General features: G+C 43.8%; 1 protein-coding gene across 2 annotated transcripts in view; it reads left to right on the top strand.

The window, feature by feature from the left end:
- Positions 1 to 27,733, top strand: part of CRHR2 (corticotropin releasing hormone receptor 2) — a 138,918-nt gene that overhangs the window by 37,379 nt on the left and 73,806 nt on the right. Inside the window, exons 1-2 of one of the 2 annotated variants that reach the window (XM_066201654.1) lie at positions 2,481 to 2,897; positions 3,040 to 3,159. In XM_066201654.1, the coding sequence (XP_066057751.1) occupies positions 2,780 to 2,897; positions 3,040 to 3,159 (238 nt within the window). In that variant the 5' untranslated portion in view covers positions 2,481 to 2,779. Of the gene's footprint in view, positions 1 to 2,480; positions 2,898 to 3,039; positions 3,160 to 27,733 lie in introns of those variants that run through there. The other variant, XM_066201645.1, reaches the window with a different exon arrangement.

The raw sequence follows: 27,733 nt of genomic DNA, 5'->3' as shown, positions 1-27,733 counted from the left end.
TAGGAACGTGAAACATTTACCAAACTTAAAAGTAGTTACTTTTTTTTTTTTTAACTGTCATTATTTTTTTGTAATTTATTAAGTGATGCATTCCTCAAAAAATTCAGGAAACTCCAGTGCCCAAAGCCTCCGACCAAGATTCTGATTCCAGTGTGCTGAACAAACAGTGTGAAAAAATAGAAAGGGCAGACAGTAGGTGAGAAATGAAGACTTTTGGCCAGGCTATGTGATTTTTCTCCTGCAGAGAGGCAGCAGAGGCAGGAAAAAAAAATAATCTTACAACATCCTGGCCCAGTGTCCTGCTGACTGCTCAGTCCTGCCTGTGTGGGAGTGGCCAATGGGCACCTTCAGATGCTGTCCTGTGAGAAGGTCTCAAAGCCACCCCTGAGAGGCTCACCTTGGGGAACACGGAGGAATTTTATGAGCTCAACTGCACTGTCAGGAAGGAGAAAAGAAGGTTTAGAGCACCCTTAATCCCTCACTCTTGAAAGTTCAAGAGAAGGGGTTTTCTCCTTAAAGACAACCAGTAGGTTGGTGGTGGTCACGTTACATGAGTGATGCTAAAATAAATTTCTCTCCTGCTTTCTGGGGTTAGAGGTGCAGGGGACAAAGAGATCTGTTGGTGTTGACAAGGGTTAATTTTTTGCAACTGAGATTTCTCCAGAAAGGCTGAAGTTTTGGGAACATTCACTTGGGAAGGAGATCAAGGTTCCAGAGACAGAAGCAGAGAGATGCATTTGCTTGCCTCAGAATATCACAGTGTCTGGAGAGTTAGTACACTTGTTATTCTCGTGGGTTTTTACATATTTCAAATAAAAATACTTATCCCAAAACCACAGTGGCACTCCTCCCCTCTCTCCATTGCAATCTGAAAATGTTAGAAAATCTCCAGATTCCCAGATGGCAAAGTAACATCCTGGCTAGTTCTCTCCTCAGTGCATGTTGTTAATTTATTTGTTGTTCTAACCCAGTTATTTTTTCTTTTTCCTCTCTTTGGATGCCACAATTCTTTTGGTCCTCCAAAAGTAAAGAATAAAGCCCTTCAGTCTTAAATATGAATAAAAGGAAAGTCCTGGCCTTTGCAGGGTGGGTACAAATGTTATAGGAAACGTGTACCACTGCTTTGAGCTCAGTGTAAGCACCTTGCCCGATCTAAAGCTGTGAACAGACTGTAAATATTTAATTTGGGGATCAATTTCTTTCTGTCAAATCTCCTTTGCTGTCTTTGCCTTGTGTTTCTGCACTCCTCTCCGCCACTTCCACATCTACTGGTCTTGGTCTGCTCCCTTACACAAGTTTCTGTTTGCTTCCCAAAATCCTTCTGCATCTGTGATCATAAATGATCCTCCTTAGCAGCACTTTTTTTGAGGGATTTCCTCATAGCCTGGTGTAGCAAGCCAGAAAGGCTGGTCGGGTGTGAGCTGCTCTCCAGCATGTCCCAGAGTGCAGACCTTCACCCAGTTCCCACTCTGCTGAGCTTTGATTTCCCAAAAATAACCAACCTTCTGGGCAGCTCCTTCCAAACTCCTCCTCCTTCCCCTTCACCCGACCCTTCTCATCCTGCCCCACACTGACCTCGGTTTGTCAAGCCCTTTGCTCTTCCCTCTCTCCCCACACCAGGGTTTTCTGGCTTAGAGGCTCCTCCTCTTGCACTTGGTCATCCTGGGTGCTCATCCTTTCTGGAAACCTTGTTCTCTCCTACCAGTGTAAAATGAGAGGGGCATTTCTTTTCTTCCTTGTCTCCTGAATGATCCATCCTTTCCTTTGGAGCTCTACATGCCTTGCCCTGCTCTATCGTCCACCCCATCCCATCTGTGTGAGTGGCTGAAAGATGTGTTCCCTCAGTGCCTTCTCGCAGGCTGGGTTCCCAACCCTTCCCTACTCTCCTCACTCTGCCTCTTCTGTGGGTCATTATTCCAGATTTCTTTATTCCCGACCAGGCTGGACAGGGCTTGAAGCAACCTGGTTTATTGGAAGGTGTCGCTGCCCATGGCAGGGTATTGGAATGAGATGATCTCTAGCATCTCTTCCATCCCAGACTTTGATTCTGTGATTACTCCAGATTCCTTTATTCCAATGCCTCTCTTCTATCAGATCATCTCCTTCATCCCTGCTTTTATTATTTCTCTTCTTTCTCAAGCCTGCACAGCATCCAGCACTGCAGCTCCAGGACCGGGTCCCTCCTTCCCCCACCCTGCCCCAGCATCCCTGCTCATCCTCACTTCCACGCAGCAAAGGCAGGAATTGCTTTGCTCCACAAAAAAAACCCGAGGAGTTTCTACTCCTCTGATAGCTTTTCCTGTTCCCCCTGGCTTTAATTTGCAGCGAGTATATTTTTGCAAAAGTGCTCATCGCTGGAGCTGACAATAAAACTGTGCCTCTGTGTGTCAGAGGGAGGGAGGGAGAGGCAGGAGGAGAGGGAGGGAGATGCAGCAGCACAGCGATCTGGCAAAGTGAGGCGGCATCTGGGAGCTGCGAGCCCAGGGACACCGAGGAGACGTGAGCCCCTCGCCCCGGGCTCAGCCCGATCCCATTGGCTCCCGAGCCGCTGGATTTAAAGGGAAGAAGAGCTCGGAGGGCTGAACTGCACAGCAGACGCAGACTATCAGCCAAGTTGTCAGCACGCTGCGAGCAGGAGAGGCTCGCACACACCAGACTGCGGGGTGCCCGCAGCTTGATGCTCCTTTGGCTCCGGAAAGGGAAAGAAGAAGAGGGGACCAAAAAACAACCAGAAAGGGGTGAAGGAGCGTGATCCAGTCCAGCAGTCCCAGAGGGAATAATGGATGAGACCATCTCTCAGTTCATCTTAGAAGAATTTGACGTGAACTGCAGCCTCCTGGATCGTTTACACGAGACTTTTTTAGAGAGTTCCTCTATCCCTTTCCTGGGCTTTGATGGTAGGAATCGTTACCTGGTGCAGAGCTCGGGAAAAGCTTTAGAAGCGCTGAGATTCGGTTTGTTTTGTGATGCAAAGTGTGTGGCTTTTGTGCTTTCTCAACTGCTTCTTCTTGCTTTTCTGTCTCGTTTCTTTCACCCCAGGTCCGTACTGCAATGCCACCACGGACCAGATCGGGACCTGCTGGCCCAGAACCTCTGCGGGGGAACTCGTGGAGAGACCCTGCCCGGAGTTCTTCAATGGGATCAAATACAACACCACGAGTAAGTACAAACTCCTCTCTTCTCCCGCAGATCTCGTGTTCAGAAGGTGCCTGGGGACACCAAAAATATATTTCCATTAAGGAAAAAAAAAAAAATTTCTTGGGAATCAACGTTTCCTCCACATTCCAGCCTGTATTTTCAAAATTCTTGCCTGGAATGATGCAGATTTCTCAAAAGTGCAGACTTGTGGACACTGTTTCCTCTTTGCTGAAGTACATTTAGGGAGATCCGGGCAGAAAATATCCTCTGCAGTCTGGGGAGGATTTGTTGTGCTTTGTGTGTTTGTGCATGTGTAGCTACGTAAAGCTCAGGGTGTTTGTAGCAGTGCATCAGCCACCTGGATTATAATTACACAACCTTTGGCTCATGAAACACTTAGTGCTAACACCTAAGGACTGTATTTCGGAAGGACAGTCCCTTTTCCAGGCTGGCTGTGTGAGCAGGGGTTCAAACCGTGCTGGGAGTTGTATCTAACAAACAGAAGGAAGGCTGAGGGCTGGAATCTGTTTTAGCAACTTCATCAGGGGACTGGCTGCTGGGGCTGGAGCTGCATCAGCTCTGCACGGGAGACAGGAGAGGAAATTAGGAGGCAAATCATATTCAAAGCAAGGGAGCATGGGGGCTCCTTAGAAATCTCCTGGATGCTTTATTCTTCGAAGTAAACAATCATGATGACTCACTACAAATTTATTATTCAGGCTGTGGGACCCAGGCAGTCATTTCCTTTTGCTTATCTGTCAATACCCTTTGGACCTTTCATTAAGAGTTTTTAAACGTATTAATTCCAAATATATGCACCCGCTTTTTTTGTCACGCATTTTTTCAGTGTGGTTTTGACTGTAGGGATAATTTCATTCCATGTTTCACTTTGAACTATTGCTTGGGTGTTGATGGTCTTATTTGCAGGTAGTGTTAGTTTTGTGGGACCAGCATTTTTAAGTCCCAGAAAAGAGTGACCCTGACATTTTAGATCTTATTTTTAAACTTGTAGAAAGTGAATTTATTATTTCCCCAGTTCTAGGTATCGTGGTCAGATAATTGGCCAAAAGTTTGATGTGCCCGTTCTGTGAAACAAAGTTCCCTGCCAGATTTGTCCTTAGGGACGAGCTTCTGTCACCCCAGCCTTTGAGCAAAGTAAAAGGTTGCCTCAGAGAACTGCAAAATCATCCTAAAGCCCTCTAATCTCAGACCTGGGTCTTTGCAAGAAAATAGGAGGCAACCTGGAATGGGCTGGGTGATGCTGGCTTTGCTTACAGCAGGTAGTTCACTACTTGGACAAGTCTCAGTTAAGACCAGAAGAAAATTTCTGAGAATTAAGGGCAGTGCAGAGCACAGTGGAAAGAATTGAAATTTTTTTCCTGTGTGTGGAGGGAAAAAAAAAAAAAATTAAACACCCTAGTTTGGTTTTTATAAACGCTGTTGAGGCTTTCAGTAGCTTATCATTGACCTGATTAAAAGTTTTTCCCTGTTCTTCTTCTCAGTGGTGGCTGATGCTTGTATTGCAGTCCTAGTAAGTTTGCCTTTAAAACAATGACATGTTAATTAAATTAAAGATTGATGGAAATATGTTATTGAAATGCTGAAGCATTATTTTCTGAGGAAATGGATATTTTTCTCCTTTCAACATAAAATGTGAGTAGCTCCCTCCAGTTGATCTTAGACACTTCTGTGTGTTTAATTCCTCCAAGTTGTAGTGCAGAAAACAGAGGAAAGGATTGTATCAAAATTTGGTCTACTTTTGGAATCAGTAGCTCCTTGGGAAATAGCAGTTGAGTAGTTAAAGCTTGGGAAAGAAGTAGGACAGCAGGTGAAGGTTTGAATACACAGGTACAATCTCTTTTGGCATTTAAAAAATGCAATTACTACATGCAGAGCACATCCAGAATTTGGGAAAACCAAATACTGACACATCCTGACCACTTGAATGATTTCACCAAGTTGGTTTGTGGGCTGCCTCATTTGTGATCAGGCTCATTGTGCTGAAAACCTCAGCTGTGTTCCCTGTGCAGATGATAAAATGAGCACAGACAACTGATTAAAGAATGGGAAATGGATCTTGCAAATCTCAGAGGTGAATAATACAGCTCAGAATGAGGGTCTGATAGGAGATGGCTTGAATCAACGTAAGATTTCTGCCTAGGACATGTAGTTCTGTTTTGTTTTGCATTTTGATGAGGCAGAGGGAGAAATTATGGTTTGTTATATTTTACTGATTTTTTTTTTTGAGAGCAAAATCAAGACCAATTTAGAAAAACTACCTTGTATTGCCTTTCTTCTAGTAAGAGCTTATCCAGCTCTAGGTTGTAACTCAGCCTTTATTATAGTATCAGTTATCCCATGCTCAATAGCTGCCACCTTTCAGGAACTACAGCTTTTCTTTGCATTGATTTTTTTATATCTGTGAGTATATTTTGTATATCTGTGTGAGTATATCTCTCATTTGAAAGCCTGTAAAAAAATTAGTTTCAGTGATTTCTTTTTCAGTTTTAGAAATCAGGCTCTCAAAGATTCCAATTTCCCACCAATTTCCTAAAAGCAGCTCATCATCTGGAGGGAATGAACTCAGTGGCATTCCCTGTCAAGGAAAGCTTTTGCATTGTAGACACTGGCAAATCCAGGCTGGGAAGTGCCCAAACTGTATGAAAAGCTTATGAAAAACTCAGAGAAGCACAAGACACTGATCCATGGCCAAGTTTCAGTACTCGTGGGGTTATTTCTGCACCTCAGTGTAGTCTCTGTGCACGTAGGGGATGGAATTCAAGACAAAAACAGACAGGTAGGTTCCTCCACTGATCAGCTCATCAAAGGCTTTGGATGCACCTCTCCTGCTTTGTGTCCATCCTGTCACCTCTCAGGCTTTGATGTTGACTCTAACTCGGATGGGGAATGCTATCAAACCCTGCCAATGGCAGCAAATTCAATGAAAAAGCATTTGAGGGGGAAAAAAACCCTTAAGAAAAAGAACTTGGGCTTAAAAAACTCCCCTTCTGTTTGCCACACTAGAATAAACTGTTTGCACAAAATATTTCCATCCTAACTGCAAGAAATTCCCGTGGTGATTCTGTGCCTGGGTCTGTGTTTCTCTGTGTCTCCTGGGAGCTGCTGAGTGACTCAGATAAGTTTCAGCTGCATTCGTAAAACAAAGTCTGTCAGTCTGTGAGGATTTTTTATCCCTGACATTCTGTTATTTTGGTGATGTGTTGGGGGTCTTTTTCTCCCTCTTTGTTTGGGAAATGAAGTCGTGTTGACAGATCACGCTCTGGTTACCCTGCAGTGTGATTTGTGAATTTGGGCAAAATGCTCTTTGACCAAGGATCTGAAAATTATGCCGTCCACTTACAACCTTGCAATTTTTGTACCAAAGCTCAAAAATTATTATTCTCAAAGTGGGAAAAAATTAAAAGAAACAGGCAAAAAAAATATAAAAGTTAGTGTTGGTGCAGTGTGTGACTGCACTTGTCTCTGCTCAGGTTCTATATTTAGCGAGAAATGACAATGTCGTTGCTGCCCTCTAGATGTGTTTATGCTTTGACAGTGTGAAGCTTTTAGCCATGTTTTAGGAAACAGATTAATTCACTTATTAGGATATTCTGAAGCTTGATTAATTCAGCAAATGGCCTGTAATGAGTCAGGTTTTGCTGCTTACTGAAAAGCAGCCATTCAAGCATGTACATAGAGCGTGTTACAGGCTAAAGTATGCCTACATTAACACTTTCCCTACAGATTTCCCTGTGCAAGGGGAAAATCCAGGATTAAATGTTCATCTGATGGACAAAACGTGTTGACTTTTGTAGCCTCAACTGATTTGAGCTTGTCTCAGACACCTGGTGTGGCAGGGGGTGGTTCTTTGGTGACACCCATCCATCACGGGCTGCTCACTTTGCTCTGCAGGAGCTGGAGGCATTTAGGTCTTTCAGATTAAAACCCACAAATCTAGGTATTTCCAAGTAATACCAGCAGCTAATTTAAGTATTTGAGCTCTAATACAGGTCAGTGGTGCTCTAATTGACGGAAGGAGTGAAGCCTAGGGAGTTACTGAGCTCAGCCTAAATGAAGAGCTCAGCTCAGCAGGCCCTGCAGAAGTGATGGTGCTGTTGGCTGTGCCCAGGGGTATTTTGTTCCTGTTTCAGAGGGCCCAGCCTTGTTGCAGCTTTGTGTTTAATCTCCCAGGCCACACAGGTGTTGCAGATGCTCAGTGACAAATGATCCAATGCCCGTGTTCAGGCAGCTGAATTCATCCCTGGGCGTGTGTTGTGCTGGTCTGATCCCACACCTGGGGATTGACATCAAACTGCTTTTGTGATGGGCAGGAACAAAAGGTCTCTGTAGCTCCAACTCCTGCCTGCAAATTCCCCTCTCTCTCTCTCTCAGTGTGGGGAAGCTCTTTGACTGAAACAGCCACTTCACAGGAGTGTTTTGGATATCACAAAAAGCATCCTCCTCACCTTCTCCAGGGACTGTGCAGCTGAAAACAGGCACATAATCCCTGCTAACCTTGCCCTGATGGGGACTTGGTTCCTCCTTGTTCTTAGCGGGTGTGCAGCACCTTTTCCTTGGCCCTACAACCATCTGCCTGGTGAGAAAGCTTTGGAGAGGGTTGATGGCTTAGCAGCAGGGCTGTTGTTGACGTGGATGGGCATGGGGGAAGGAGTCCCTGGCACACGGATCACACCTGTACCCGTTAGCAGGGCTTGCTCCACACTGAGAGAAAAATTCCTGCATTTCATGGTTGTCTCACCTTCAACACAGAGAAATTATCTTTTGTGTGCCGAGGGAAGGGTGAAGAAGTGAATTAATAGCTCTTCTGGTTTGCATTTCCCCTCTTTTGAAAGGGTTTAAAGGGATGATTCAGTTTTTAAAAGAGCTAATTTTCGTGGATTAAACCCCCATTCTTCTATGGAGATCTAACCTTTGCTGCTTTTCCTTCTGATTAATTATTGTTCAAAGTTCTGGAGATGTTGCTCCAGCCTGCATATAAAACATGAGCCTTGCTAGGAAATTGTTGGTGTGAGAGTCTTGTTCATATTTTGTGGGCAAGCTCTGTCTTGATAATTACAGAAATGTGCACTTTTATAAGTGGCTGGCCCAGAGGCTCAATTAACATTTTCACTTGTGTTTTATCTCATGTATTTTAGTGTCTTGACCAATTCTGTTGATCACATTCACATGACTTACTTGTTCCCCAGAGGTTTTTCTGGCTTGATTTCTAAAGGCCACATTTTTGAAAGCGAAGTCCTGTTGTAAATGACAGAGACCCCTGAAGTTCTGCTTTTCATCATTACTGGAGAGAAATAAAATGCCCATCATGGGCATGCACATGTGTTTCCAGACTCAAAAAAATTACTATAAAGCCCTAAAGCTACTCTCACCTCACCTATCTTCTGTAACCTTGTTAGATGTCCAGAAGCCTTTTATCCCACTCTTTAATGACAGGGGATTTGGGATAAAAACAAATGGTTGGTAGCCAATTTTAGTTATGGAGTCACTGGAAAAAGACTTTGTTGTTGTTGTTGTTAAAAAAAGTCTGCAGCCTTGGAGTAGCAATTTATCAGCCATCCTGGGGGGTAAAACACAGTATTTTCAGCTAGGAAGTCAAGAGTACGTGAAAGTTAAAGGAAGGAGACCGATGAGAAATGAAACAAACTTGACTGTGGAGAAAAAAAAAAAGAAAAAAAAAAAAGTCCAGAATTGGAATTCTGGGGGAGGAAATAAAACATCATTTTGAAGCTCGTAAAGGTTCTCTCTGAGGAGATCAGATCTGCAGCTGATTAGGTCAGCTTGTCTCCAATAGCTCTGTGTCCAGATGAAGATTTCAACCATTTTTGTTCATTTTCTCTTGCTGGTTTTGCAAGAGAAACACAAATACACACATCTTCTGCAAATACAGTGGGAGGCTCTGGATTTCAGTCATGCACAGATGGGAGAGGCTTCACTTGTTTCCCCCCAAGTTTTTCTTCTTTTTTTTTCCTTTCCTTTATGAAGCGTAATTCGTGGTACGAGATGGCTCTGATTTTGCAGTCTGGAGGAAAAGTGTTGGAAAAAATATTTACCAGGAGGAATGAGAAGAATCCATTTTTCTTGCTCCCTCTACTATCATGTAAAACATGTGATTTCTTCATTGAGCCCAGGACACAAGTTAATTGCATGTAGTAAAATAAGGAGATTGTTAATGTTACTTCAGTCAACATTAAATGACCTTTTCTCCAGCCAGTTAAACACGGATTTGTACTTCAGTTCTTTGCTAATTAGCAAGATGGAGATGTTTTGAGTTATGAGATGGCTTTGCTGTGGTCCTGTTTTACCTTTGGTACTGCTCTGGGTTCTCTTCAGTTTAGGCTTGGCTTTTGAGGCAAAATTCACCCAAACTTTACCAGAACTGGAACTGCGGCACCAAAGCCAATCAGACCTGAGCAGTGGCGCATCTTGGAGAGGGCTTTTAACCCTGGGCCTTTGGGAGGGTCAGCAAACAAAGGGCTGCCCACATCATTTTGGAGGCTTCTTTGTGATTCTTTCTTTCCCTAAGGCTGCTGCCCCGTCCATCTCTCTGGAAGTTGCTGTTGTCTAAGCTGGCAGTGACTTCCAGCTGGCAAACAGATGGACTGAAGTCCGTTTCTTTCCACAAGTTTGGAATTAGATGATACTTGCAAAAATGTGTGCTTCTGGAGCACGGGGAGGAAGAGGGGATGGCTCAGGAGCAGATGGGGAAGGGGAAAAACATGAAATATATTACACATCTTCATCTCACCGTATCAAAATGAGAGGAAAAATCCCACTCAGCTGCATCCAGTGTGGACACTCCCTTGTGCATTAGGATTTCTTGTTTTGTTGTGCCTTGTGACCCGTTTTCCATCCAGACGAGCTGCGGGAGGCTGAGGTGGAGCCGCGAAGGTGGAACGGGGCTGTTCTCTCCAGTCGTTGAGATTCTCTGTGACTCGGCGGCTTCCAGCCTCTGTTTGCTGTCACAAAAGCTGGGGGACAATGTCACCGAGGCCATGGTCACCCGCCATTCCGCCTGCCAGCCACAGGGTGTCACTTAGAGTGCAGGTAAAGCCGGTGTCCCCCGCGGCTGCTCCGCGTCACCTGCGGGATGGATGGAAGGGACGGATGGCTGCAGGGTGACCCTGGGCTGGGACAGAGCTGTTCCCCGTCCTGCTGCACGGCAAAAGAGCCTCACTGAGGCGAAACGGGGACAAGGACACAGTGGGGAAGGATGTGTCCCCTCTTCTGTGGGGTGGGTGATGCCTCTTTCACCAGGGCTGCTCTGAAAAGCCGAGGGAAGGGCAGTGCTGAGCTTTGTGCCCAGGCAGGTGTGTTGTGGTAGAGGATGTGCAGCCACGCAAAGCACGGTGCAGCCATTCGGCGGTGAAACAAATCTATCAGAGGAGCCTAAGCAGGCAACAGGAGCCTGTCCTTGGACGATGCAGGGATTGCTGGTGGCTGGACACACCGCGTTCATCACTGCACTGCTGCCCTTTGCATGAGTCTGATGACTCCTGCCTGGGTGCTGTCCCCTGGCAGGCTTTTGAATTTTCCCTGACAGATGCTCCAGGCGCTCCCACTTAACAGGAATAACTCATAGATGTGTTAACAATGGAGCAACAGCACCTCAACTGTGACCTACTCGTGTTCTCGAGAACAGTTAAATCAATAAATTAGTCAGATTTAGGTTCTTTAGGTTTCCCTCTGTGCTCTGCCGTGACATAGAAGTATCTTTCCTGTTCATATAATGGTGAATCTTTGCAATTTCTGTGGCGTGGAAGAACAGGACTTCGGGCTGCATCCTCGTTCGAATAAAATTCTCAGGCTCTGACAGTCCTTCAAGGCTTTGCCAAAGGTTTGCTGTCCTGGGAAAGGGAACCTCCTACTCAGTTTTGGACCCCAATATCCAGACTTGACACCCAGATTAGAACAGCCATTCTTAGCAGCTTGAGAAGTCAATGAGAAATGAGGTTTCCCATGGAAGTTGAAGGGGAATGGATTTTTAGTAGATATTTTCCTTTTTTTTTTTTCAGTGCGGTTTTCATTCCCCTCAGATGTTATTCTTGGAGTTCATAATTGGTAGCTCTTGGGACAAATTCATAAAATCAATAAAACTTGGATTGCTTTATGCTGACTTCTTTCTCTGCTGTGCTGGGAATAACAGAGGGCCAGATACTGCTCCATATGAGACTTGTGCTGGGCGAAGCAATACTTGGAAGCAAATTATAGGAATAGAAACCCAGTATTTAAAAAAAAAAAAAAACAAAAACAAAACCAAAAAAACCCACCCCTCAAGTCTCATGGAGAGTTTTCCCTGGGAAAACAGAAGAAGGAAGAGCCTTTCCCAGTTTGGATGTATTGTCCCAAGCCCCTGGTGGTTGGAAAGCCCTGACCATACTGTGACAGAGGAATTAATTCAGAGGAGCTGCATCCTCCTTAATCAACCAGGGAGAAAACGGAGCTTTGGAAAACAGAAAATGTGTTATGGAAATGAGACAAACACAGAAAATAGGAAACTATTTTGCTAATGCATCATCACCATTTTAACTAAACTTAGATGTGACTTCCCTGGGATTCTTTTTCTCATTTCTAAGAATTTTTGTCTAATTTAGGAATTGCTGAATTGTGCCAGTAATCCCTGAAACCATCAGCATTTGTGTATTTCAAAGTACATCATGATTAATCAGGACTTGTTGTGGGATCTTCAGGCTCCACACTGATTCCTGCTCTGCAACTGGAGCAGCTGATGCAGAGTTTGGAAGCAGAAGGATTTCAAAGACTGCTGTTTCTGGACTGACCTTAACACATTCGAACAACTGAAAACTGATCTCTGTGTGGGAACCAGTATGGAACATGGGAGGTCGGGTGCTGGAAATGGATTTCTGTGATTCAAAAGGAGGGGATACCCTATTCCTTTGCAAGCCAGCAGGGTGAAAGGCTGGGGATGAAGGGGAAAGTGAGAAGCAGGGCTCTGCAGAGAGATTTCCAGTGTTGGCCTTCCACAGAGAAAGCTCCTCACAGGTTCCTTCCTAGTGCGAGTTCTTCCTGTTCCAGGAGCTCTGGGGGAGAAACAGAAATTTGGAAAGCCCTTTTGGAAAGTCCTTTTCATCAAGGGCTTGTTTTTCTTTTCAGGATGTGGATGGTGGTATCCTGAGTGGGATTGCAGGGATTTGGGCACACACCTGTCTGAGTGAGTGGGACTGTGTGGGGACAGTGACCCCGTCACCGGCTAACAAGGCCTTTGTAGACAGAGCCCCTTTCATTCTTCATTGAGAACACTTTGTATTAAAGAAAGACATAGGATCCCATAGGTTCACATTTTGTTTAATTTTGACCATCTAATCCTAACTTCTGAACTTCCCATTCCACATAATTATCATTTATAAACTCACCCACTTGCCCCTCTGTCATTTATTACCAAATTAATGTCTGAAGATGCACATTCCCACCAGAGCTGCCTGTGACTTGGGGAGTCTCCTTACCAGCCCAGAAATCAGAAGGCTTTTGTTTGGTGTGAAAGTGAGAGAACAAATCCCCACTTGAGTCTGTTCTCTGCTTCCAAGCCTGTCTCAAAAGGGGCAGGGATAAATCCAAGTGCAGTTGTGGTGGTTCACTGCATCTCCCTTTTCCAGGGATTGGCTGTAGCAGTAGCAATACTGGGTTTTGCTGCTTCTTGCTCCTTTTTGGGGAGAACTAAAGGATCTCCACAAAGATCGTTTAACACAGTTAAGTCATCCTTGTCCACCTACAAACCCATTCTCAGTCTGGATTTATTTTTTTCTCTCTAATCTGTTTTTAATCCCTTCATCTCTCCTGTGTTCACAGCATGTTTCTCTTGGGAAAAAAAAAAAATCCAGCAACAGTAATAACAGCAGTTTTATTCTCCATGAACACTTTGCTTTATTCCTTCAGTGAATGCTGAGGGGGATTAGAAGGATCTCTGAGCTGACCCAGTGAGGTGAGTTTGTCAGAAGACACAGGCATCACAGCAGTGTGATTCAGTTTATCCTGGGAATATGTAAAAAGCTCTCTGGAAACTAGAAATATGCTAATCCATAGTTGGATTTTTCAGCAAACCAGATGCAAAATCTTTCCTAGGGATTCCTATTTTACTGATTCTCTGTTAGATCTCAGATGTAAATCTGTGACTGAGTTCCTGGGATTACAGATGAGCACCTGACCACACTCCCTGCAATTACAGGGCTTTGAGAGGATCTGGGGGGTTATTTTTTCATCACTTCTTTGAGTGGTTGGGCAGCTGCCTGCCTGTCTCCTGTCTGATTTAGTGCATTATCTCTCCTAGGCTCTTTATCCAACCCCTTTCTCATTTTCCCAGTCCCTGGGCAGGAAGAGGAATGAATGGAGGAGATGTGAATGAGTCACTGATGCTCTGGGACCAGGTGAAAATCGACTGTGTGTGCACTCAGCTCCTGGTGCACCTGAGCTAAAATTCACCTCCTGAAATCTCAGGGGAAGAAATTGATTTCTCTGTGGTAGCTCAGTTATGTGTGTGAGAGTCTTTAGGTTCACGAGTAGCTTTGAAAACTTCACTGGGATTTTATCATGTCCTTCATGAGACGAAGCACTTCTAGGAATTCTGAGCATGGAGCTGAAGAAGCTCTGGCTTTACTTGGTGAAAATAAACCTGTGTGTGGCAATAGGAAATCGCAAGTTGGACCAGATGAACTCTGCTGCTCCTTCTAACCAGGCATTTCCGTGGTTCTGTGATAATCCCCACAGATCTCACATAGATCATTTAGTGGCCTCTATCACCGTTTGTTTTTCATAGACACCTGTGACTTAGTGATAGTGTTTTTTATATGAAGAACTTGTGTTACCAGGTGTGCATCAGAGTGAGAGTGGTCTCAGGCTCTTGTTTTGATTCCATTTAACCTGTTGATGTGTAGTCTGTGAATTTCCCGCCCCATTAAAGTGGTTTAGTTCATCCTTTGCTTGCTTTTAGGGGAATCGAGTGATACTCATGGGCCACTGATGTTTGTCCAGTTGCCATGTTACCTCAGTGAAAATCAGCTGGAAAAGACAGGCCTAATTGCTTTGATTTAATCCTGAAAGGTCAATGACTCAGTGGTGGCTCATTCATGGAAGTTATCTGCTCGAGGTAGAAGGACTGGATAAAAATAGCTTCCTTGGGATGAACTTTTGAGTGCTGGAAGTTTCAAATCAAAGCATCAAAGAATGGTTTGAGTTGGAAGGGGCCTTAAAGTTCACCCAGATCTGACACCTCTGCCATGAAAGGCATGGGGCAAACCTATGGGAAGCATGCAGAAAGCATTTGTGGGGAAGAACTGCAGTGCCTCACTGACGGCTGTAGTACAGCAGGCAAAAATCTGAGTTGCCATCCCAAAGAACAGCAGGTGAGAGAAGGGAATTGAGGGTTAAATACCAGGTGTAAAGAATAAGGATGGTACTGTCCCACATCCAAGGCGGGTAGTAGAGGATAACAGACACAATTCCTGACTGCAGGGCCACCAGAGCCTCTGAGCAAACTAAAATTCAGCAGAAGAAAATGTCAGACCCAAAATATTTGTCTTGTAAATGAAAAGGGGACGTGCAGCTTGATTTTTAGCGTATTCAGCCTGAGTACCTTCTCCCTTCCCATGTCTCAATGGGAAAGAAATGTTCATAAATTGGTTTTCTTCATTATTTTCCTTCCTGTGTCTCAGAGGATGTCCTTGTCCCCTGGTTTGGTGGGCAGGCACATGACAGGACCACAGCCTCCCGTTAGAACCACTCTGGTTCTGGCTGTGTTGCCTTCAGTGTGAACTCCAGGACTTTCCCTGGCCTCAGCTGGCAGGGGTCCATCTGGGCCATCGGGGTGAGGTTGTTCTGGAGCCCTGCTGCAGCCAAGAGGCAGCGGCTGTGGTTGTGCCAGTGTGAAAGGGAAGGGATGGAGGCAGTTCCCAGCTTGTTTCTGTCAGAACAGGCAGCAAATGAGACCTGCTCATACCCTGCAGCTGGCCCCTGCTTCAGGCTCCCATCCTTCAGCCCTGCCCTTTGTAAATTAACTCCAATATTTCAGGGACTCTGAAGCTTTCCAACTCTGGAAAGACTTCTCTCCTCCTTTTTTTTTTTTTTTTTTTTTTTTTTTGTTTAGAGTGCAAGAAGTTCCCTACTAACATGTCACCTTTATTCCTCAGCATCATTAATTTCTTTTGGGGGTGAGCCAGGAGAGTTTTGAGAAGTGAATCTGTGTTTTGCAGTGCTTTGTAAGAGTTTCATACAAAGACTTTTGGATGTACAAAGTGCTGAGCAGGCAGCTGGATTTCAGTGTCTTAAAAGTGTTCTCTCCAGGTATCTCAGCAGTAAAAATCTTCTGATCTCAATATGGAAATGTGAACTGAATGGAAAGCTTCCCTTTGTGTGGTCTGGGAAAACCAGACATACTTTCATTAATACCTTCAGAACTGCAGAAATATCCATGAGCTTGGATATTTAATTTGTGTAAGTGATGGGTACAGTCACCAATATGTTTGTGAGTTTAGCCATCAGATTTCACAGCTCTGTGTCTCTTGTTTCCATGCCTTGCTGTCCTGGTGCAGACCTGCTGGTCTCCAGCACCTGCAGGTTTTCTGTGTGCCAGATGAAGTGCTCAGTTATCACAATCACATTTATTCAGCTATTTGCTGCTCTTCTCTGCAATGCAGGGTTGTTTCCTAGGCTACATTTTCTAGTGTAATACATATCCTGTTGTCAGATCTCTTCCAGTGGATTTGGCTTCATTCCTTGATTCAATGAAGATAAATTAGTGAACTGTCCTGCTTTATCAGTGGAGATGGGCTTTGTTTTCCATAAGCTGAGGGGTTTTTTTTTTTTTTTTTTCTGAAAGCACACTTCAAATACATCATGCAACTTTGTAGCATGGATGAAGAGGAATTTCAAACTCTCAGGCAAAATGATGTGAGACAAGGGAAGGAGGAAGCAGCCTTTGATCAGGCTCTGCATTGCCTTTTTCGTGCTAAAACCTAAATAAAATGCTAAAACCTTAATAACAGTGTCTTGATTCCCTGAAGACTTCTTGGTGTCAGCCCCATGGGTGCAGGGGACACTTTGGGTGTGATGAGCGGTGCAGGGTGTGACAGCAGCCCACAAGTGCAAGAATTGGAGCAATAGTGAAACTAGCAGCTTAATTCTGGCTCCAAAAAGTGCAGAATTGATACGGTTTAGCACGTAGCCAGAGTGTTACGAGCCACGTGTAAACGTGTCAATCTCTGAGGGTCCAGCCCTTGCAGATTGGTTTAAAATAATCTTTGCGAGACTGCTCTTCAGAGGTGTTTTGTAAAGTAAAAGGTTTAATAAATGAAAATAAAAAAACCTACAGAAAACAAAAGAAAAGCCGCGCACAGGTGTCTGAGAAAACCTCTGACACCCTGCTAGAAACACTCCAAAAAGCCCCTTACTTCCTTTGTGCTCCTCCCTAAATACTGAATGTTTTAGGAGGGACAATTTGGCTTGCTGCCAGTAGGGAGAGGTGCAGGATTTGAAGAACAGTGACAAGATCCAACAGGTGTTTATCTCTTGGTACTGAGCCAATTACTGTCAGAACAGCAATGAAGTTTCTGGGGTCTTTACCTTATAAGAAATGCAAGGGGTGAGTCTTAAACTTTTCCCTATGGGGAAAACACTTGCTGGGCGTGGGAAATGCATTCCTACACAGAATCAGGGTTTGTACTTAACAAGTAGTAGAAGGAGAAACAAAGTGACTGTCAGGACAAGGAAGGAAAGAAGAGGAGAACCAAATAGGAACGGAGAGGGACCAGGTTTTCCTGTGCGTTGTGGGGTTTGATGCACAGTGAGTCTGGCAGCCTGAGTCTGGAGCTGAGGTTTGTGTCCTTGCTCCCCCCAGCTCTCACACACCCGCCTGTGAATGAGCCTGTGGTTTGCTGCAGCTCACAGCCAGCACCTGCAATAAATCAGCGTCTTTGGAGTGCCTCCAGTCGGAGTTATCTCAGCTGTGCTCTGGGACAGGCTGTAGGAGGGCTGCAGCCCGGCGGTTTTACAGGTGCAATCCTTGTTCCTGAATAGGTGTCATTAGCTCTCCCCTCTGCCCCACCTTCACAGCTGCTTTCCCTGCCAGCAGTCACTCAGATGAGCTAATTACACGGATTATGCAATTTTGCTGCACATAATACATGTAATTTTCTAATGAGGGAGTGGTGCTATGTAATAACAGTTCACACAAACCCGGCTTTGACACAAGGCTCTGGCAGGAAGCTTGGCAGGAGAAAGTTTGCATAAAAGAGTTAAATGAGACCACCAGATCATTGATAGGGAAAACATCTCCAGACGTTTTGTGTTCTTTTGGAAGTGCTGATACATCCACAAAGATTTATTTTTTAATAGGTAGATTTCAGCTGCAGTAGTAGCAGTGTCCTGAATGTTCATATGAATTTCATGAATACAAGCAAATAAATGATTCACAGAAGACTTGATTTCATCTTTTTTTTTTTTTTTGCATGATCAGGCAAAATATTATTTTTGCTTGTTGCAACACTGTGGCTTGTTGCTGTGGTGCTGCTTGTTGCAGTCTTTTCTTCATAAAATAATAGAATAATTAAGGTTGAAAAAGACCTCTAAGCTCATCAAGTCCAACCAATAAACCAGCACTTCCTGTTTGCTTCTTTCTGTGTGGACAAGATTATTGATTATTGATGGTGAAATTAGCTTCATTTCGCTGGCACTGCTGTGGGGCTTAAAGAACAGATTTATTTTTTTTTAATAAGCTGTAAACAAACTCTGGAAAATATTTTCCCCAAGCAACTACTGGGAGGCCAGAGAGGAAAGCGAGGAGCTGTACTGGGTTAACATGGCAAAGGTTTGGTAGCAAAGGAATGCAGGAGTGGTTATTCTGAGAAGAGGTGGTCAGGGGCTGTCCCCACGTTTGACAGAGCCAAATTAATTAACTAAACTCTTAATTACTCACTAAACTGTCTTTTTCTCATGCTACGAGTTTTCCATCTTATTTTATCCCCCTATCCTGATGAGGAGGGGTGGAGAACAAGAGGTCTGGTGAGCACCCAGCAGTCAGCCAGGGTCATCCCACCTCAGGGGGACATCAAATAAATGCAGGAAAATTCATCCTGATATATTGTGTTCAAAATTTTTCAAGCTTGGGAATACGGTTATGAGGGCTGAGCGCAGGCTGCAGTCCTAGGGAGAGGCTTCCAGAAGGCAAACTGGGATATTTGAATGGAATTTTGAATTGGAAAATTTATTCAGTCTCATCTCTGACCGTATTTTACAGCAGGTGGAAACGTTTTAAATCCAGCCCGTGGTTTATAGCTAAATTCACTCCCTGGGTTTCAGTCTCAGAACACAGTCAGGATTCAGAGTGCTGACTCAGAGACATTTTTATCTCTCAATGAAGTCATGAAGAAATTCTCTCTGCCTGTAGCAGATATCCTTTCCCAAAACAGAGACACCAGACTAAACTGATGTTATTTTTACATGAAATTCCAGCTCAGTTGTCTCTCTTCAAAGAATATCAAAATCAGTCGTTTTCCATTGAAACAGAGGCACTGATCTGTGGCATCATCATTCCCCACAAATATTTTTAAACTTCCCTGAAGTTTCTGATGTCATTTGATGTGGCATATCCTGTTTGGCATGGTCCTTAAAATCCCACAGTGATGAGTGATGAGTGTTTCTGCCTTCTCTAAGGTGGCTCCAGAGTTCAGAATCTCAGTTTCCAGTCTGGTGCCATCAGCTGATTGTTGAGGAGCTGTACTGTGACACCTCCCAAGCTTTCCTTCACTAAATGCTCTCCATTCAGCTTCAGGACCTTCAGTTTCTGCCATTTCAGCAGCATTTGTGAATCAAATTCCCTCTCAATTATCACAAGGAAGGTTGTCTGTTAAATTGCTGCTCTCTGGCTCCCCAAACCCTCCTACAGATGGGTTCTGTGTAACTCAGTGCTTCAGTTCTGAGGACAGTCACTCCAACAGATTATAAACAGCACTATTTCAGGATGGAAAAAACATGTAAGTGGAAAGAAAGTGGTAAAAAGAAGGAGAAAATAGATGTAAAGGATGGTTTGTAAACTGGTTGTGGTCACTTGTAATCAAGCAGCATTTCCTGCAGTCTGAACCCTCCTGTGAGTGGTTTTCATAAAGTATTTCAGTACAGAGGTAATGGAGGCCCTTGGAGTCATTGGCCTATACATTTTACACTGTGAATCTGTTTAAAGAGATGATGAGCTCTGTTCTTCTCTCAGACTGAACTAAATCCTAAGTACTTCTCTCAAGTTAAATGTTTCTTTGTGACATATTTGTGATGTGCAGTCATGTAACAGCTAATTAAATTACAGTGATTAACTGCATTTCACAGATGATGACCAGAAGAAACTGTTGCATGAGGTATATTGCATCTGCTTTGTGTTTCAAAAATAACAAGGGCAAATTTTAATTACCTTTGTACTGTCATTAGAATAATCTGCTAACCTTCTTCTGTTGATTAATCCAAAGATAAATCCTCGTGCACAGGAAGGGAAGAAGCATTTTATTCTAAACACTTCATGTGTAATTACTTAAAGAATCTTCTATCTATAGAAAGATTTAGATTCTATTTTAAGAGGAGAAGAGTTTGAGGGTGGTGCATCAAATGATCTCATTTCGCATGATATAATTAAGATCAGATAGCTGAGAAGGAAAAAAAAATCACGGTAATCATTTAATTTTAAAAGCCATTATTGGGAACTACTCCAGGATGTTGTAGCTGCGTGACAGTAAAGTCATCTTTTACTCACTAACATTTCATTTGGGAACTGTTGTGTGGGAAATCTCTCTTTCTAAGGCACAGCAGGGGAAATGAAGGTTCAGCTGTGAACTCCATAATCAGAGAATCACAGAATGGTTTGGGTTGGAAGGGACCTTAAAGATCATCCAGCCCCCTCTGCCATGGGCAGGGACAACTTCCATTAGACCAGGTTGGTCAGTGCCCCATCCAACCTGGCCTGGAAGACTCTCGGGGAATCTCTGTTATTGTTATGGATGGGATTTACAGAATCAGAGAATATCCTGAGCTGCAAGGGACACACAAGGATCACCCAGTCCAACTTTGGCCCTGCACAGAGACCCCAACAATCCCACCCTGAGCATCCCTGGGAGTGTTGTCCAAGCATTCCTGGATCTCTGACAGCTTCAGGGCTGTGCCCATTCCCTGGGCAGCCTGGGCAGTGCCCAGCACCCTCTGGGGGAAGAACCTTTCCTGATCTCCAACCTTAACCTCTCCTGCTTCAAGCCATTCCCTCAGGGCTTTTCATCAGAGAGATGAGATCGATGTCTGCCTCTCTGCTGCCTCTCATGAGGGTGTTGAAGACCACAATGAGGTCTCCCCTCAGTCTCCTCAAGCTGAACAATCCAAGTGCCCTCAGTCTCTGTTCCAGACTCTTCACCACCTTCACTGCCCTCATTTATATGAGAGTCAGGAGCACTAATGTAAAAGCTGTCCTTGCTGTGCTTGTTGTGGCCATCACTCTTTTGGGCCTTGATCTGTGACTGGGGTTTTTTTTGTTGGGCACTTTGAAGTCTCCTCACTGCCTGGCTTGGATCCTGTACCTGTCCTCCAGTTCCTTGTTCTTACGCTGTTCCTTTCCAGCCTTAGTTCCCAGGAATTTTGGAGAGGTGCTGTTGTCAATCACAGCACCACGAGGGTCTGGGTCTCTGCCTGAGGCGTCTGCTGCTGGAAGTGAAGCCAGCGCTGTACAAAACCTCCAGATGCCACTCCAATAGAAAGACTCTAATTCCTAAGACTCAAAATATTCTTTTGTGGGTATTAATCCATCACTGCACCTGCTAAAATCATAGAGGGATCAAAGTCCAGACTCAGGAAGTGTTAACTTCTCTTCAGGCTGTGGCTTTATGCAAGGTCTCTGTGCTCCTCAGGTGACCCTGCCACACCAACCCATCCTGAAAGAATGTAAAGTTTCATTTAGGTCTCATTACTGTAGAATTCTTCTAGGCTTAGTGCTAGAAAACCGTGACACTGGACCTCAAGATCCAAAATAAGGGGATGTTTTGTCCATATGAGGTGGGCTCTATCTCCCTGAACTTGAGCCATCTCTGAGTGATAACTCCTCAAAGCCTTCTCAACTCCATTTCTGGTCAATAGAGAAAGGTGAGAGGACCAAACCACCCTCTGAACATATCCATCTTGAGCAATAATGCCAGAGGTTTCCACATCTGAACTGTTTCTGTGACTCAGAACAAGTGAGGAAAGCCTTTTATCTCATCTTGAAGACAGATAGGCTCCTTGGATGGGCTTGGAGAGGCACCACTGCAATACAGGCAGAAGAGGAAGCTTATGGAATTATTCAGGTGTATTTTGTGAACAGATAATTAGAATGTAGCACTGTGGACCTTTGTATCACATTTTGTTACTTTTTAAAAAGCTTTCCCCCACCACCCCCCTTTTCTTTCTTCCTTTCCTTCTGTCTTGTCCAGAGATAAGTTCTGGCCCACCTGTGGAATTTCATTCCTTCAGGGCTGGCAGATGCATTCCTGAGGGAGGACTGCAGGTATTCCAGAAGGTCTTTGCCATTTGGCTTTGCTCTGGGAATGGGAGGCGACAGGGCAGTTGGACACAGACTGGGTATCCCTGCTGCAGTGTTTTAAAATAAAATTCACAGGGTAAAAAAGGGAACAAACAGAGCTTAATAGAACAGCACTTACTTCATCCCTTGAGGCACTGCTCCAAAATGAGCATTTCCAGTGGAACTGTTAAGTAATTGCTTATTTTTCTTAGAGAGGAGGCTTGAGGATTTGGATGCTCATTTGTGCAGAGGTTTTATGTTGCACTGCAGGCTTTTTTCATGTTCACATTAAATTAAAAGTAGGTCTAAACTGTCAAGCTAGTGTATTTTTTAAAAACATTACGTAGCTTTCTTGTACCCCGTTCATGATGTGGACAGGAGGGTTTTATTGCCATAAAACATAATTCACTGCTCTTCAGATGCAATCAATATTTCACTCTACCTTTAAAAGAATAATGAAACTACCTTTTAATTGGTCTGTCAAAGAAAACAACTCTAGTATCACCATATCACCTTTCCCACATTTGATATACAAGTCAGCAGTAGCTCATTATTACTTGCCAGGGGAAGTCTAAAGCTGAATTAATTTGAAAAGTGTTATAAATTTCAGAAACTTTTTCATGCGCTTTGGATTCTTTGAAGTCCAAAGGAGTTCATCTGCCCAATCAAGCATCTTTTATTTTTGCTGTTGTTTGTAGGGTTTGTTTTCTTCTTCTTCTTCTTTTTTTTTTCTTTTTTTTTTTTCTTTTTGGTATTTTTCATCACAGTTGTTCATGGCAAGCTTGGGATTTAAGGATTTGTGGTTTGGTACCAAGGAGAATATTAATTAAGCAGTCCTCACTTGACTACCCAGTGGTTAAATATTGCTCAGTCGATTTGCTCTTGGGGAGCTCGTTTTGTAGTTGAAAAGGAAATGGCACTGAGGATAAATCTCCTTCAGTGTAAGAAATGTAATGTATGAGTTTTCAGTAGTTTTTCTTGTCATAAGAGAAGATCCAAGAAAATCCGTTACCAAACTCAGTAAATGTCTAAATGGCAGAGTCTCAGCTAAGCGGAAGTGAGTGATGAGCACTGAACATTTCTCTGAGGTGAGCGAGCACTTCTAAACATATTTTACCTGATCTAATTGCTCTCTTTGTGGAAAGGAGATGGTAAGTCTTTTTTAAGGCACCACATTTTTCATCAAATTTCTAAAATTTCTCCTGCACTGTCACTGTAAACAACCAATCTTAGTGCCCATCTTCCACCTCAGCATGACAAGAAACCAGCAGGTATTTAAGGAGCAAGGAAATTCAGCTCCCAATGAGAGAAGCTTTCTGCAGCATCCTCCCTTCTAGCCCTTCATGCAGTTACCTGTATGAAACTAAATCTGGGAAGTGCTGAAGCATCACCAACTCTTTTATCCTCTTTGGAACACCTGGAACATTTTCTCCACCTCCAGCTCTTGGCTTATGTCCTTGCTGGATGCAGCATTTCTTTAGGGATGGTGTTAGCATAAGAAGACCGCCCTGCTTCTCTCTTTTATTGTTTAATTTCAGTCCTGATCCAATTTATTGTGCTGCTTCCAAATCCCTGGAGCCAGTGTTTATGTCAGGACAATGTCCCAGGTTGGTGGTACATAAATCTGTGGCTGGTTAAACCAGCAAATTTGAGGTTTGGAAACTTCAGTTCTGGCTTTGAAGAGAAGATCTTCATATCAACTTTAGGAAAAAAAAAAAAGGAAAAAAAAGTGAAGTATAGGGAAAGAATGGTGAGGAAAACACTGCGCTGAGTTGAAACAGTAACAGGTTTCATTTTAGTGCTCTGAAAGGGGTCTAGAATATTGGGGTGGGCAGGGCTGTTCTGTCCTTTTTTGTGTTGTGAGGAGATTAATATGACAAGCCGAAGATTAATGCCCTGAATGTAGAGCTGTGCAGTGTTCAGTGCCAACGTGAGATGATTGATTCTTTCCATCCACATCCTTACCATCATGGAACTGCATGGAGAATTAATACCCCTGTTTCCTGCAGTTCCCAGAGCTGTTCGAGTGGCACAGACAGCACTGAGTTCACAGATATGTGGGTCTCTAAAAGGTGTGTGTGATGATGCTGGAGCTGCCACACCATGTTTGCCAGGCTGCAGTGAACCCAAAACCACATGGGATGGTTCAGAGATGGCCCACTTATCATTCCTGCTTGAAATATGCTCAGGATCTTAAGATCCATCAGGGAGTTTAGCCAAGAAATGAAGCTGGTGAAATGCTTTTCTTAGACTGTCACAGCATGTGCTGACAGTGTTTTATGTGCTATAAAATTAGAAGTGATTTTAAAATTCCCTTTCTCCCTCCCATGCCATTTCAAACCCCAGAAGAGACAATAATTACCAGGTGATAAGAAAGCGCCTTCCCACATTACAGCAGGCTTTCCAAATGAGAGATGGATGCATTGTATTAATCAGGTTATGGCAGGGGAACAGCCTTTTTACCTCTTTTCCAGCTGCCTTTTGCAGAAGATTATTCAAGGTCTTCCTGGCCAAGAAGTGATCACTGAGCTCCTTGTGCATGGGGGAATCTCTTGTGGAGGATCATTTGTGTGTGGGCTGGGAGATGTCTTGGGAAGCTGGGCTGAAACTGAGACCCAGGAGCAGTGCAGACAGTCCCATCTCACTCTCAGAGAGCCAAAGGCAAATCTCTAATCTGCCTTTTCTGGTGTATGAGGCACTGTGGGCATGAAAACAGCCCTTACAGAACAATATAGTTCTTTCACAGTTCCCTCTCAAAATTAATCTCGTACTTCTTCACTTCCTTTTTGGTATCACTTCCAACCAAATTTCCTGGTGTCTGTACAGCACTAGCAAACATTATATGAAATATTATTTCCCTCAGGTTTCTGATCTCACTTAAAGTTTCAATACATGCTGTCCTGGAGGGAAGGAATGGCACATGATTCATATTCCATGCTGTATTTTGGGAAAGTGTAGAAATGCAGCAATGGAAGCAGCAATATAAAGTATGGAAAGGGGAGCCTGGGGGGTTTAAGCAGTTGGTGAACTTTTAAATCCAAGTAGGTGCATCATCAGCCTTGCAAGTGCTTATCTACAAACTCAGCTATTTCCTGCTGCCCTTCTTACCAGATAAAGCATCTCTGGACACTGAGTTCCCCATAGCAGTGCTGTGCTGCATGATTAATTCAATAAACTTTTTGGCACTGTTTTCAAGGATGGGAAGAGAAAAAAATGAAAGGGAGGCAAAACTGGAGCTCAAAAGCCCAGTGCTCCTTATTGTAATTTCTTTAATGAAAGTTTCCTGTTCCTCATCGTGGCTGTGTAAGAAAGAAGATTCAAGCTGGGTATTGCTTTTCTCCTGTTTTTAAAGAGCTGTTTTTAAACCTTATTCTTCACCCAGTGGGAGAAGGAGTTTATGTGCAGGGACAGCCCACAGAAAATGTAGCACTATTAGTGTCTGTAAAAGGTTTTTAGACTTGGAATTCTTGTATTTCCCTGCATCTGAAGGGACTTCACTTTCTCATCTCAAACAAACCTAGTCTGTGATGGGCCTAAAGAAGCTATTTATAACCTCCACATCTGCAATCTCCACAGCCAAAATTCTTGATGTTGCTGAATATTTTGCTCATCCTGTAAAATTGCCTGGTTAGGGAAGGGGTTGTATTCAGACACCTCAGGTTCACTTCACAGAAACTGGGAGAACTTGCCTCGTTCTCATCCCCTTTTTAAACTCGCATTATTAGAAGGGGAAATGCGGTTCAGCAAAATGGGCTCATATCTGCCAAGAAACATCTGGAATTTTTTATGTTCCTATATTAGGCTTAGCTCTGAAAGCTGCCAGGGGCTGCTTTGGCAAATGGTCACCCGTCTGATGTTTGCAGGCTTTTTTTGTCTTGCAGACAGTCTGTTTCTTGCCTGCCTTCTCCTGATGAATATTTAGGCTTGGGGAAGACACAGAGCTTCCTGGCAACCACACACAGCACGAGCTGACAGCAGCGTATGTTGTGTCCCAAGACTTGCAAGTGTGACAGGACCTGTCTGATTCATCCTGTAGGGCTGTGATTTTCTGAAAGGCGAGAATTCTTATAAAATGCTGGATGTATGATCTGGACAACGGTTTGAAAGGGAAAAAAAAATCCCAAACAAAACCCAAAACCAACTAACAAAGAAAATCCCTGTAAGGCCAAGCAACTGTTGTGGTTCCTGGTGGGCATTCCTGTGGTGTAGGCAAACCCCCAGTGCTGACTCAGGGATATATATATCTCTCTATATATCTATATCTATATATCTATATATCTATATCTATATCTATCTATCTATATATATATATAAATAATAATATATGTATATAGTATAATATATAATAATATATACATAATCAGGTTTTGCAGATCCTCCTGGCCTTTTAGTCTAACTCATTCCCTCTGTCATGTGTGATATTTTCTCTCACCTTCCTGGGCTGCTGTTATTTGCTGTCTCTCCTGTGTGCTGCTTTCCTCTCACAGCTGCTGGACCAGAGGTTTCACATGAATTCCTTGTCAAAAGGTGTTTGAACTTCACCAGGCAAACATCACACGAATGGGTACATTTTGGAACCTGCTCTCATCCCTCATTTTCTCAGCCACCTTTCAGCCACCTTTCTCATTATTTTTGCAGAGTTCTGAGAGCAGGTCAGGATTATTACAGTGAACACTGACTCTGTGCTCCATCAAGAGCCATTCCTACAGTTGCTGGCTTTGCTTTTGTGACTGCAACTCATAAATTCCTGAATAAATTCCAGGCAGTGAAGGCTCTGTGAGAAGAGTATTCCATCCCACTTTGCTGAGGCAAAAACTAAAGTAGAGGGAGGCTGCACACACTCCTTTCTTTCAAGAGGTTGTGCAGATTGTCTTCTCGAGTCATCTGTCCTAAACTCCAGCCTCCAGCTCCTTTCCCCTCCCTCTCCCTCCAGTGTTAATCAGATCCTAGTGCTTCTCAATTCCACAGTGCTTTACTACAGGTAATAAAGTACAGTTACACCTCTCATTATCATTGCCATCTCTCTGTGCATTCAGTAATTACACCAGGTGACTAATTGAATCTTGAATTTCAGCTAAGAAGCAATTACCATAAAGATCAGACATCATTACCAGCCTGTGCCCTGCCAGCCTTCCAGAAGGGAGTTAGGGAGGGAGTTTCATGGCTCTGTGCTCTCCTGGTCTGTCAGGTTCAGAAACAAATTGTGCTGCAGCCCTGGGTGATGCCCTTCCTCTTCCTGGTGCTCCGCAAGAATTCACAGTCACTACACAACAAAGGGAGAATTAATGACCTGTTGGACTAACCAGCAGAAGGAACATTTCCTTAGACTACAACTTTCTCCCACGTGCGTTTTTTGAGTAGCTGTGTAGGTGGAAGTTCCCTCTCCGTGTAGGTGGAAGTGTTCTGGGCTGGGGAATCTTTCCTAGTAATTTGTACATGATCCCTGCAAACACAAGTTGGATGATAGCCTGCTCCTTAAAACAATTGCATTACCCAGAGTCAAGTGAGGGAAGGCTTTAAAATAAACACAAAGTGATTGTTCCACATCAGATGACAGGCCCATCCAGGCCAGTGTTTTGTTTACCCCAAGCACCTAAATTTAGGAGTAATGATGCTTCTATTTGCTGTAGGTGATTAAATCCCTCCTGTTGTCAGTGTCGGGTCAATGGAAGAACAACTCAGCTCCATAAAGTAAATGGCCATGGATGAGCTGAATCTGTCTAGACTGTGCTGGCTGCAATCTTGGGATCAGTTAATTAACTTAAATTTGGGAATTGAGTGCAGTTTGATGGCCTGGATTGAGTGGAGACCATGGACATGACAGGCGACCTCAAATAGTGCTGGATGTCTCCTTGGCAGCAGGGACATTGTAACCTTCCCTCACACATGAGCACGTGCATCAGGGCATCAGAGTTTAAATGTCTTAATCTTGAGCTCATCTTTAGAGAGCAGTATAAGAATAGGACGAGTATGAAGAAAAGCTCTCCTGGGTTGTGACGGTTTTGCCTTCTTTTCTTCTCTGCTAAGGTCAGGATGAATAATACTCGG

Source organism: Chamaea fasciata, unplaced genomic scaffold, assembly GCF_029207755.1.
Source record: "Chamaea fasciata isolate MVZ Bird 193981 ecotype frontalis unplaced genomic scaffold, bChaFas1.0.hap1 SCAF_1, whole genome shotgun sequence".
Taxonomy (NCBI): domain Eukaryota; kingdom Metazoa; phylum Chordata; class Aves; order Passeriformes; family Sylviidae; genus Chamaea; species Chamaea fasciata.
Note: the sequence above shows the minus strand (reverse complement) of the source record. Positions and strands in the feature narration are given on the sequence as shown.